Source organism: Pagrus pagrus (genome assembly GCF_965226575.1).
Source record: "Pagrus pagrus genome assembly, chromosome: 15".
Taxonomy (NCBI): Eukaryota; Metazoa; Chordata; class Actinopteri; order Spariformes; family Sparidae; genus Pagrus; species Pagrus pagrus.
Genome location: NC_140199.1, coordinates 25,219,712 through 25,233,131, shown reverse-complemented (window position 1 = coordinate 25,233,131; position 13,420 = coordinate 25,219,712). Strand labels below are relative to the sequence as shown.

Genomic DNA, 13,420 nt, shown 5'->3' with positions numbered 1-13,420 from the left:
GCCTGAGGATGATTCTGACTGTCAGTCGGGCTCAGACAGCCAGCCAGTACGAGCCGTGTCTGCACAACAATCACATTATCCCGACACACGAACACAGACAGAGAGAGAAACACAGCAATCAATATTGTACACTGACGTCTGTCTGACCACTTAAGTTCCTCCCAACAAGATGCTTCCCACCACAACTGAAAGAGGAGATTCAACCCGAGCAAACGTTCATACGGGAGGAACATATGAACAAAAAGGAACCCGGCAGAAATGGACACATTTCTGCATATTCAGCTGTAGCTCGTGTGAGGAATTATGGGATAAGTTTTCAGAGCGTTACTGTCAGTGCCGTCACTGCAGTTCCTGTTATGAAACAGTGACATATGCGCCCTGTCAGAAAAACAAAGAAATCAGACAGTCGAATCAAAATATTTGACTCTCACTACTCCCACTTACGTAATCGCCGAACAAAGGTTTATCTGTGCTCTGACTGGCTGGCTACGGCTTTGTCAGGGTCCCTGTCAGGCAGAGTGAGTGGTCCAGCACACATCAGCAACACCTCCCCAGCCATCCATCTCTTTCTCCCTCTCTCTCCTCTCTGTCTCTCCCGCCTCTGCACATTTCACTTTGACAAATGTACAAGAACAGGCCGCTCCTGCAGGACCGTGGGAGGCGGGGAGGGGAGGTATGGATCGGAGGGGGATTGGATTTGATAGATAAATGTCTGAGGGTAGCGTTACTGCTCTTGCCTCATGTGTGCGTGCATGCAGACTGCACATACGAGCGAGGGGGGCCTGTGCGGAAAGACTGTTGAATAGACGGTTTCTGTGAGGCTACCACCCGGACATCTCATCTCAATAGCACATTAATGTTTAATGGAAACTAAAAATATCTGACATTATAATGCCCTATTGGCTTATTGTGTGATGTCTATGGTCACAGTCTTTGGGAGAAACATTTCCAAACCACAGATTCATGGTAACTTTAACAGGCACAGACAGGAACTAAATGCTGTTAGTATGATTATAAGATTCTCTTTTGCTTGTGACCGGATCACGGATCTAAGCCATTCAGCAATTAGTTTTAAAACTTGTATTTCATGAAATAGAGAATCATCTGTAGCTCAAAGAACAAGGAGCGCCGTACCGTCCACTGTCCTGCAAGTCATTAGCAGTAAATGGGATGATGTATGAGCATGCATCTGCTGGCATTTTAGTAAAGCGGTGGGTCTTACCTGCAGACTTGGGAGTGAATTTGTCTCTGTTGGCGGCGCACACAGCCAGCAACCTGTAGCCCAGGTCCAAGTCGAACCCCTGCTGAGCGGCAACTCGACTCACCACCTGGAGGAAGAGCGGCAGAAAGTGAGTATCCTTCAGGCTCTCTGGTTATTAATCATTATAGGGCCAATTGTTTCCACAGTGGATTATTATGCCAATTAACTGATTAGTATATCCTTAAAATGTTTGAAAACTACTGACAGTCTGTACTGTCAGAGAGGGGTAAAAAATAACAGAAAATATTCACATTTAAGAAGCTGGAATCAGGGAATCTTTACTCGACACATTATGTTGTTTTTCTGGTCCATGATTTTATTTTGGGTTACAACTATAACAAGTTTACATGATTTAATGCTCACAAATCGCACAAGTTTTCCACCTCCCTCTGTTTTAGCTCCTGTCTCTTTAAGGCCCCCCTCCTGGATACCCAGTCTTCTCTGATTGGTCAGCTAACACACGCCAGAGCCAACACCACTCAGTCATGTTTTCAGCTTCACCTCTGCCGTGAATATAGGCCTTAATTAAGCAAATGTTTGACATGGTGACGTAGTGTGATGTCAAGAAGTCACGGTATTAAAGGAAGGACTACTGACGAGGCGTTTCAGTGTTTGCTGTGGGAGAGAGGAGCTCTGGTTGCTGCAGACTTGAACTTTCAAGACATTTTACATGCACAAGAACATTTAACACACTGAAGGAAGGTATCAAAGGTCGGCTTTAGAAAATGACTCAAACCAATTAATCAGTTCAAATTATTGATTCATCGCTGCAGCTCTAAATTATTACATCATTCATCACTATAATAAAGTGGGTGAATTGCACTTTTCTTGTGCAATACTGTAAGATATTGATCTTATCTTAATCCTTTCACTTTCTTAATTGTGTTAATATTTTGAGCCTCTGCTACCATTTAGCTCACAAACACACAGGCACAGTGGGATTACTGTGGAGTCTGCAGTCTGGATTGCTCCACTGATCCACAGTCAGGTTGAGTCTGATGACTGCATCAACCTCCGAGAGAGGAGAGGGAGCCAAACCACAGTCGCTCTGCAGAACGAGCAGAGCCTCTGAAAGGTTATCCTCAAACAAGCCCGCTCAGGCCCTAAAGTGAACAGTTTGTCTGCTCACTTAAGGTTGTTGGTTCAATCACCCAAACAGACCATGAAGTAAATGGTGAACAAAGGTTAAACTCCTGCTTTTCCCTCCAATTTCTGAGATGGGCCAGCGTGTTAATGACTTCAAAAAGATGTTGAACATTTATGGGACATGAAGCAGGAGCCTCCCGGACTCTAATATAACGTTAAAGGGGGATGCTGAGTGACGTTAAACAGGACTCGAGAGACGAGGCTAAATCATTATGAGAAGGGAAACCCCTTTGCTTTTATCTGCTAACAGATGACTACTCCTCTGCTCCCTCTGACCTCAAAACACACATTACCGTTAACAAGGTCAACTGGGGTGCCTTTAAGAGAGCCAACATAACAGCTAGCAGTGATCATAAAGTGCCTTTGTCACAGGTAATACAGCTGCCTGAGTGCTCAATGAAATTATGTCAATAAATAAGGGTTGTTTGATTGTTTTAATCAAGATATGGTTATAAATTCGTTTTAATCATGTTGCATTTATCTTTTTAGGAGGCACAAAAAAGTCATTTCAGGGTTAAATACTTAACAACATCGATGACTAATCCAACCACATTATGCAAACGATGACGACTCAGACAAACGGTCGAATCATGTTGTGTCAGTCGTTTCATTTCCTGCGTGACTGACTCTGCCCTGCAGTTTGTACAAGGCAGGCAGCCAGCTACAGAGGCTAGCATAGATTCAACATGGATTTAACAGTGTTTCACCTCATAAGCCTTTTTTAGCATAATCTCCCATTGAGGATGTACATCCAGGCCCATATTCCAGTCAGTATGAAAACAGTGCCGTAAGAGGTCCTGAAGGGTTACTGGGCCATTCAGAAAAAAAGAATCGGTTGATAGTTTAGTAGTTTCTTTCCGCTTGTTGTTGAAACAGTAGTATGTGAGAGACAGCTCCGAGTGAACTAAGTGGGCGATTTTAGAAAACTGTGGGACTAGAGGCAGAGATAACACAGATGTCTGCGTGCACTGACATTACCCACACACTCTTGATACAGCATGCATAAAGAAAGTAAAAAAAAACCAAGCAGACAGAGCTAACAGTGCAGCCCTGACAGCTCAGTTATGTCATCTTTTATTGGCTCTAGAGTCGATACTCCACCAGGGATCGGAGGATGACCTCCACATGTACAACATGCCAGAGGGAACAGGCGTCTCCACGCGAGGCAGACATTCAATTTCACTCAACAAATCTCAAGGGCTGTGATTGAAATAGAAGCACTCTGATACATAACAAGCGAGGTAGCGTCATGATGAAGGCAAAATCCCTGGAAGAATGCGCGGACTTGTTGCGTGCCGTAATTCTCCAGATAAGAAGCCGTTTGCTCTCCGAGCCTGATGAAACAATTTAGCTGATGGAAACGGCCCCATGCTGAGAGGGATCTCAGTGGTGGGCTCCATTGTATAGCTCTTTATCAGGCTTTAAGAGGCTTTTATTGTGATTTACACATTAATGAGCATTTATCTGTTTGCTCACGCTACCACTTCAGCTGGGGACAATGTGCCTTCAGCGCTTCCGAAGGCTGATCTCTGCGATAAACGCGTGAAACGTTCAATTCTTTGCTCTATAGCCTCTTTCGCACATGTGACTTTGTATGTAAGTGTGTGTGTGAGTGAGTGTTTTCACACACACCTGGTGCAGGGCAGCTCTCTGGCCCTGTGCCCAGATCGATGAATGGTAGCTGGTGAGCTGAAAGGCGATAGCCAGAGGTGACTGGCTACCCACAGTCCTGTTCAGGGCTCTTTTTCATTGTGTGTGTGTGTGTGTGAAGCACAAAGTGGAGAGAGGCAGTTGGTGACAAGGACTTTAACCTGTGTCACTGGCCCCTGACGGCCTAAGCAGCTGCCTTGGATGAACTGCTGGATACTACTGCTACTAAAAAAACAGGTTGAACCCAAACAACATGAGGATAAACGCCTCAGAAGTGGACACATCAGCTCGTGTTTTTTTCCTAACGACCCAAAATCTAATTATTGTTTTGCTCCTGTCTCCTAAAAAGCACCTGAAAAACCCAAACAAAAAACCATAATTAGTGTTTGCGTACCGTCAGACATCCCATGAGGCTTTGCTCGAAAGGTCGCTGGAAGGCCCGGGGATCTCCACACCAGTCGAGCAGCTCTGTGGCCGCTGAGTGGAAGTTGGCCGGGTTCTGTAAGTGCTGTGCAAACACAGAGAAAAGAGACAGCCATTAGAAACAATGGGAAATAATGAGCGTTGTTTTTTTTTTCAGATTAAGTACAAATTGGAAAAACACTGAAACCAAATAGTTTTGCAGCCTCGCGCTCTCCCTCCAAACTGCCTCGATTTAATGTCTTGTGTTTCTGCGCAACCCTGTGAGGACCTTGACTCCTTCCAACGTACGCCCACTCAGGGCTCCGCTGCATTGTGGGAAGAAGATCACACCCATATCGACAATGATGCCAGTGTTTCCAGTTAATCTCTCTTGGCAACACCCAGCCCTCACCCCCATGACCCGCACAGCAACCAAACCTTTCCCTCCAATCCTCCTTCTTCTCTCCCTTGCCCTCATTCATTGCCTGTTTTCAGAGTGTAACAGAGCCTCGGCACCAGTAGTCCACTGGCTGGCTTGGCTGTTCACAAAGAAAACAACCTTGGTCCTGGCAGCTATGTGTGCAGACTCAATGCGCGCCGTTGGTGTGTTGTCTAATCTCTTTCAGTCTCTGTCTGTCTCTCTCGCCTGTTCACTGAGGCCTGAAACAGTTGAGTCTTTTCTTCCCAGTGTCTGAAGGCTACTCAGGCTGGCAGGACACAATAAGCGGTTTTAAAAATTGGGCTCCCTTTCTTCACGGCTCAGGAGGTTAATAGCTCTGAAATGGCGCAGAGCTGCGGCTTGTTCAGTCGGCGAGATTGAGCCCACTTGAAAGTGTTTATTATTCTCATCTGGAGCTGAAGCGTTTTGTTTTGTGTGTTCTTGCAGAGAAGGTAGAGCTATTGTCTTTAGGGGGCAGCAGAGGTGAGCGTTTTCTGAAAGGGCAGCTTTTTGGCGCTGTGTGACAAAAGGGACTCTTGGGTGCAAACGAGGCATAACATGTCAGGCCCCGCAGAGAAAATCTCTGAGAGCCTCCAACGATATCATGAGCTTCAAGAGAGGCCTTGAGTGACTCATCTTTTCTGATGTGAAGATTAGCCATTATAGAGTTAGCTGCGGACTCTCGCAGGGGTTTGACTGATGACGACGACAAAAGCGGGGAGGGCGAGGGAGAAAGCGAGAGATGCTCTTGTTGAGTGAGAGGGAGGAGAAGAGCCTGCTCTAGATGAGTGATATAATCTGGCATTATTGCTGCTTGATGGGAGGAGTATCAGCCTCCAGCGCGAGAGGAATCAGAACTAGCACAGCAGGGGCTGTCTGTCTAGATCTGAACTCACAGCTCCTCCTGCTGCAGCGCCCGCCACCGACTCTGCCTGACAACCTCGACTCTGGTGTGAGGGGGAGGACAGCGGAGGGAAATAGCTCAGGCTAAGTTTTGGGAGGAGGACGGGGCCTGAGCTGTTCTTGTTGTTGTTGCCGTTCAGGGTTGGATGAGGACAAGAACGGGGAGGTGGGGGGGTGAGGGCTGAGCGGCAGCGGCGGCAGCAGCAGCAGCAGCAGCGACGGGGTTTCAGCAGACAAAGAGCCAGACGTTTGACAGACTGTCCTCTGCGAGATGATGGACTGACTTATCCCTTTTCAGGCCATCCAAGGATCAGGCTGTTCAGCGCCTACCTGGCTGTATGAAAAACAGCATAACACCTGGCTCTGTGCCAGCGGCTTTCCCCGAACCAAAACAACACCCTGCTAGCTCGGAGCTCACTGACTAACTCGCTGCCTTTGAAGTCTGGTTTACTACGAGTCTATAACAGCCAGAGCCGAGGAGTATATAAACCAAACTACAATTAGAGCGTTTATTAAGCTAGACGTGTTAACTCAGGCTATTTAGGGCTTATCAGTGACGCCTGAGAAAATAATTGAGGCGGCTTTGTGAAGCGAGTGGTGTCAATTCTGCAAAATTTGACTCATTGGAGAAAACGCTGACATTTTGGAAATGAGGCTTTTTGACGTCAAGCTACATGGAGAGGAGCAAAGAATGAGCCTGTTCAGATAAACTTATTATAATGGGTGCTCAGGAGTTCAGGTGGGGGTGGGACGGGAGGAGGTTTAACAGCAGGCGCAGAGAAAAGGGATATGTCACCTCATAATCGCGAGCTCAAAGGCCTATCATTCACCGATTCACTGTAAGGCACGGTGTCGTATGGATGTTGGGAGATATAAAGGATCACACCCACATAGCATAAACAAATAAGCCCACAGCCTGCCAGCCAGCCACTTCTTCTTGTAGACTATTAATCACAGGCAGAGGCGGTAGCCCTGGGTTATGTCTGTCTGTATGACTGTGTCTTTTCTATCTGTATCTGTCTGTGAGGAGTGTCCTGAACGCTGGCAAGTCAAGGAAGCATTTAAGCAAAACCACAACAAGGGCCAGCATGCGTCAAGAGTAAGGAACGTGATGTAAGGGAGCACAGGACCTAGAGGAGGGGGGAGGCTGTTATGTTGCTCGCCTCTTTGAAGTCTCTTCTTGTGTTCGCTGCCAGATTTGCCTCCCTCTCTCCCCGTCTCTCTCTCTATGACCCTGTGCAACATGATCTGTGTGACTGGAGCTAATGGCCAGAAAAACTGATGCCCATATAAGGTGCTGAGAGGAGAAAGGAGTGTAGGAAAGGAGAGCAAATGCAGATTCCTCTCGAAGCCGTGTCCGCATAGCGCCGAAAGAGGCTCTCAATACACACCTGTTTGATGCACTGCAGCCTGTCATTGGTCTGCTGGATGTGCCGGTCCATCGATGGTAGCGTGTTCATCTTGATGTCTCTACCGGAACGCCATTAAAAGTTCTTCACTCTGCAAACGAGAGAAAGAAGATGAGGGTTAGAACAGGTAGCTTGTAAGCTTGTTTAAGTTAAAACAACATTTTAGCAGCTTGACAGATTCTCAGGCGTGTTGGTGCGCTGACTCATTGACGAGCTCGATCCGCCTCAAGATCACTTTTTGGGCAAACGCATGAAACAGAGAACACATGCAGAAACATGACAAAACTGAAAGAAAACTTTATTGTTTCATCTGACGCTTGCTGCAACCCAGAGGGGACATCGACTGTTATCTCTTTTGAAAAGGAAGCACACCTCGCAGTCGAGGTTATCAGAGTGGCGTGGACATCTAATTTATGCCCACATCTACCAGCAGATAAAGTTCAGCTTCACAGCATCTCTTTCTTTTCTGCGTACATCTTGTTCTGAGAGAGCAATTTCGCTCCTGTGCGCACTACTCGGACCATCTTGGAGAAACGGGCAGAGCCTGGATTAATAGGCGCCTTGCTGGTTTGCCAGCGAGGCCTCCATCCCTCGCCATCCCTTCTGTGTTTATCTCCATCAGTGTTGGTCCGCCTCGCATTCCTCCACACAAAAGCCAAACTGAGAAACCACAGGTGGGAGAGGGGGGGGCAGGGCTCTAGAAAGCTGTTCAGTACTGATAAAGGGTCCCCCAAGATCCCCCACTGTGACAAACAGAGCGAGAGAACGAACACGATGGAAGCGCCGAGCTCAGCCGGGGAGTTTGCGCTCAGTCTGGTGGGCTTATCTTAGAAAGACTATTGCAAGTATGCACACTCTTTTTCTGTCTCTGTCTCACACACACACACACACGCTTAAGAGCATGTAAACACAAAAGCCTGAATTCTTCACTTTGATTAAGCGTGAAGGTAAAACTTCAAAGGAACACCTTGAGAATAAGAGTGTATTACTAATCCTCTGAGCTTAAGCATTACCAGAGTAGAATTACCTGGAGTGCACTTGCACAAAGTCTTAAACATCAGCGGATACATTGCTGGCATGAGCGAGGGGGGAATTCTGGAGCAAATGTGGTCAAATGGTGGGCGGCCGAACGCCTTGCGTCAGGTTACACAGACATGATGCTGCAGCGGTTGCTGACTGTCTGTGAAAAGTCCCTACAGAACAGCTCTGCAGGGCACAAAGCCACTCTGACCGAGCATAATGTGACCATGACTCTGGGTGGCCTAATTCTGCTGTGCTGTGCCTCCTGGCGTCCAGCAGATGTCTCCCTCTCCTGTTGCTAACCAGCATGTCTCTTTCACACGCTACACCCAGAGCAAGTGGTCCAGAGAGGGCTCCTTTAAGCCCTGACAAGTGCTACAAATCCCCTTCAGCAGCCAGGCAGCTCCACGGACCGCTAACAGGGCACACTCCTGCCCAGCGCTAGCCGTCTGACCTTGTGGCTATTGATTAACTGTTTCTCCTCCAGCTCCCCTTCCTGCTGTCCCAAGACCAAAGAGGGAGGAGGAGGAGGGTGTTTGGAAATCTGCCTCTTTTACCCAATAATCTTTTCTTTTTCACCCCTCCTTCTCACACAACACCTCCTCCTCCTAAAAAAAGGGCTTTTGTGAGTCAATGAAAAGATGGGCCCTCAGGTTCTGAAAGGAAAACTGAGCGAGGGAGAAACACGACTGGCTGGCAGGACTGCATTCAGTGAGTCAGTGGTGTTGTAACGGAGATAAGAAGTCAATCCACCTGACTGACAGACGGACTGTCCAGGCTGATGACCTGTTCGGGGGGAAAATGTGTTGCATAACAGGCAACGCTTCAGTGGAAACATGGCAGAATCCCTCCTCATGCCCCACATCCTGACCCCTCCCTGTTTACTATAGAAATAAAACAGCAATCTGTCAGATCATCACAGGAAGGGAAACAAAGTGTTGACATCCACGGATTGACTGATTACAGCTGCACAGAAAAAAAGGCAGCAGTGAGCAATTTTCCTTCTGTTTTCCAGATTTTTCAGACTTTTGGGGCTTCTGCTGAAGCTATTTGAGCAGGCACACAATGAAGACGGGCCCTGCTTAATCTTTATTGTCTTGCAAACATCTTAATCAGCTCCACTCAGCACTGCTTACCAGAGGTGCAAAGCAAAGGATTACACATCCAATTATGCTGTGCATATTACAACCTCCCTTTAAACAGCAGTGGGAGGATGCTGCTATGAATCAGAGAGGAGTAACAAACCACAAGTAATACCAGCATCCAGACGAAGCTTCTGTTTCATTCTCTCACATAGACGGTCTCACTTTTTGTTTCCCTCCTTCTCTCTTTCCTGAGCAAAACAAGCTGAGGGAAGTGGGGCAAGAAATAAGTGCTCAGAAACAAAAGCAAAGTAATATGAAAAGCAGTGGAGTATGTCAGGGAGGGGGCAGAAGGGCCGGGCTCAGTGGGGGAAAGAGAAAGAGAAAGAAAACGAGAGTGTTGAAATTATCTCTTCATTATCAGCAGCAGCACACACACACACACACACACTTATACATGCACACACACACACACGCGTGATCACTCATAGCATGAGTGATTTCTCATTTCAGACAAACGACTACCACCTTTGTCAAGTGCAGCTTGCTTTGTGAATGTGATCATTCAGAGGGGTTGCATTGAAGCGCTTACACAGGAGCTCATAGGTACTCCAACACTGTGTATTATTGTATAGGAGCACGTCAGCAGCAGGTCAGGATATTAATATGGATATTTTTCAACATCAGGACGATGCAAAATCACCTCTGACATCATCACAACATTCAGTTTAATCAATACTACATTTTAGGCAAGCTAGTTTGCAACACAAACACAGAAAATACAGTTACATTATTGACATATTACTCAATTACAATGATACTCAAGTAAAAGTACAAAGTATTCTTCTCAATCGTACTCTGAGTATTATTTGATTGTTGATGTTTGATGCATCAGTAGCAGACATTCAATCAAAGGGCTTTCTGTGTCTCCAGCTCCTGCGCTGTCATGGTCACCTCTCCAAACCTGCACCTGCTGCACGGTTTGGGGTTTTTGTCTGTTTTCATTGTTCCATTTGTGATCCAACAGTCTTACTGGCTACAGAATTGCAGATGAAAGGTTTAGAGATTAATTCAAATTGTACTCTGCACTCAATTATTTAAGTGTGTTTTTAAGGCATATCAAGTAAGAGTAAAATTACAGACTGACAGAAGTACCACAAAAAATGACTTCATTACAGTAATTTCAGTAGATGGAAGTAATTAGTTACTTCCACCCCTGTGTAAACAAAACCTTCAATAACTTATTTTGTTGGTTTTGAAACACAATTTGCTCAGAAACATTAATACAGAACACAACAACAATGTTGTGAGATCATATAATGGTAAAATGACATGAGCATAATCACCAGAATCAAAGAATGATCCTGTTGATATCAAATTACAACAAGTCCTGCAGCCACATGAAAGCTTAAAGTCTCTGGGTTAACATACCTGAACGTTTTCTGAAAATCATTTTGCACTTTATTGCCACATGCTTTGGTTTGAATGGGTGTTAGAGACTCCAGAGGAAACAAAGGATCATCTGTGCAAACAGGACTTTCTGTTTAAGTTAAACAATTACAGGTTTGTGAGCTATGTTATGAAAAACAGCATCTCTGGTCGTGTTTCCTATAGTCTCTTCTGCATGTAAAGTGTAGAGGGCAACCAGATGAAGCCTGCCCAGAGATCATCATCATTATTCAGCAACAGTCTGGAAAAGGAGATCATAACTATAAGTCCTGCACTCTGGACTCAGTGGGAGACCTTCTCTCCTCCTGCTCCTCATCCTCAGTTACATGGCCACAGCTTTTCTTCCCCTCACTGCTATGTGCTTTTCGCTCCCCCCTTTTCTACAGCCCTCAGACATCATTAGAGCCACCCAGCATGCAACTCCTTTCCACCACCTTCCATTTTCCGTTCTATCATTTTCCTCTCCCCGTCCCTCATATCTCAACCCTCCTGCCACTCTTCCTCCCTCCCCCTTCTCCTTCCTGGGGCCCCGTGCGGGAGCTGCCATAACAGGAGGTGGAATGGATTCATTTGCTCTAATGTGGTTTGGGCTGCAGCGTGGCACGGCACAGAGCGACACTTTCTCCCAGCGCACAGAGCTTCTCTCCCTCTCTGTCTGCAGTTCATGTGTTTTCAAACAGGCCAATCAACACCACTCAGCTGTGCTGGCCTCTCTCTCCCTCCCACAATCTCTGCTCTCAGTGTGTCGGTAAAAAGCCACCAGCCCTCTCTCACATACAATTTTATCTCTAGTGGCGAACTCCCATAGCCAGACTGTCCCTTTTTCTTGCCTTTATTTTCTCCACTCTCTCCTCAGCTTCTTCATTTTTTCCCCCCCCAACATCACATCTCTGTCTTTCTGCCTTGTTTTGTTCTTTGCATTATTTTGCTAATCCTCTCCTCCACTAATCTCTCCTCCCTCTCCCTTTTTACCCTCCCAGCAAAGCCAGCCATTGGCCACATCGCTCCCTCCGGCCTTTTTAAAACTCAGCCCCTCCTCACAGCATCACAACCACCAGCCTCTATAAAAATGTGAAATGATGTGTCCCAGGGGTGGAAAAAATAAACTCTAAATGTTGCTGTTTGTTTATCTTCTGTTTTAATGTGACAACCACAGGAGCAGCGGGCAGATATGTGACACCCAACACTGCAATGCAAACAGCTGTGATGTGGGGATATGTGAGCTGCTCTGTTGCCGGCTATAAATATGGAGCTTCAGTTGTGGAGTATTACAGGTATGCGCCACCAGATACCCTCGGGAGCAGCCGATTATTTCACCACTCAATGTGTGAGATCACAAAAAGAGCACTATGTACTAAGTGAGCACAGAGGTGCCCTCGCTTTAATGAACGCTGCACATTTAGGGTTCTGTTAGGGAGTGAAAACATGACAATACTTGATAGTGAATTGCCATAAGAAGATATTAAGTCAGCATGTAACAATTAAAAGGTACCATGGTATTAAATTTGCAGTGATAGAAGACAAAAAAAAGCAACTCATTTTCTTTTTTTATCCTGATTCGTGACCCTTCACTGATAATCTAAACTGCTGTCGATTACATTTATTTCCTTTACCTTATTTTTCCTTAAATAGTTGGGGGAGACCAAACATGGAGCTACTGAAGAGTCATTATTAGACATTTGCCTGTACGCTAATGTTGCTCCGTGTGCGCTGGATGTGTAAATTAATTACAGCTTTCCAGAAGAGACAGTCTGACATTATTCACTCCCAATCCACACCATCATTGGCCAGCTGTGCAGAAGAAAGGAAATAGCCAGGGTTTGAAATGACCTCTCACGCATTCCTTTTTCATTCTTAAATTCCTTTAAGAGAATTCTGAGCGAGACTTCTCCTTTGACAAGACTTGTGATTCTGGTTACAAAAAGGTCTCTCTCTGCAGGAATCATTTCCATAATGATGTCAGAAACTCAGAATAGCCGTGTCATGGCTGCCGGCTGATGCAATCTACTGGACCGATTTCAAAACTTTTGGTAAGTATGAATCACTTACACACAAAAACATGTAAATAAAGGGCCTGCATTTTTTTCACTTTCCATGTGATCAGTGAAGTAGGGTTAACTCCTTCTGGTCGGTTGTCCGATTGGTTGGTCAATACGCTCTTGGCCGACCAAATTCAGCTCACTCACTGGAGCTGTCTTTGCCGGTCTGTGGCACAGTAGCCTTAGCAATCAGATACTGTTCTGTTCTGTTTTGACATCAGATAAATGGCTGGAAATATCCCCAGATGGCCTAAAAAATATGCACTGGCATGACACGAACTGCGGTCACTGTTTGGCAGCCTTGTTGGCTCGAAATAACGCCACCTCGTTCCCCTCCACCTCCTGATGTGACAGTCAGCTAATAAGGACGCCATGTTTGCTACAAATGTCAACCTTGGAGGTATCTGTGGTTTGCAGAAAAGTTAACTGCAAGCATTATATCCTGCCGACTGCGCTGGAAAAGTAGGTACGATATCAGTTGACAACACTATGAATGTCTTCCAGGAGAGACTGTCTAAAAATGTGTGCCTTTCTCCTCTTATTTAAATGATATCAACCACCTTTTCACTCCATCTTCCAATGTGGCCGCCTGGAACAACACTAGATTTCTGCCGTGGTTG

At 46.0% G+C, this 13,420-nt stretch overlaps 1 protein-coding gene across 9 annotated transcripts in view; it reads right to left on the bottom strand.

The window, feature by feature from the left end:
• Positions 1-13,420, bottom strand: part of zmiz1a (zinc finger, MIZ-type containing 1a) — a 108,455-nt gene that overhangs the window by 29,108 nt on the left and 65,927 nt on the right. For 8 of the 9 annotated variants that reach the window (XM_084375076.1, XM_084375072.1, XM_084375080.1 and 5 more), the window contains 3 exons: positions 7,193-7,301; positions 4,452-4,565; positions 1,223-1,328 (listed from right to left, as the gene is read on the bottom strand). In XM_084375076.1, coding sequence (XP_084231202.1) covers positions 1,223-1,328; positions 4,452-4,565; positions 7,193-7,261 — 289 coding nt within the window. In that variant the 5' untranslated portion in view covers positions 7,262-7,301. Of the gene's footprint in view, positions 1-1,222; positions 1,329-4,451; positions 4,566-4,667; positions 4,695-7,192; positions 7,302-13,420 lie in introns of those variants that run through there. The other variant, XM_084375073.1, reaches the window with a different exon arrangement.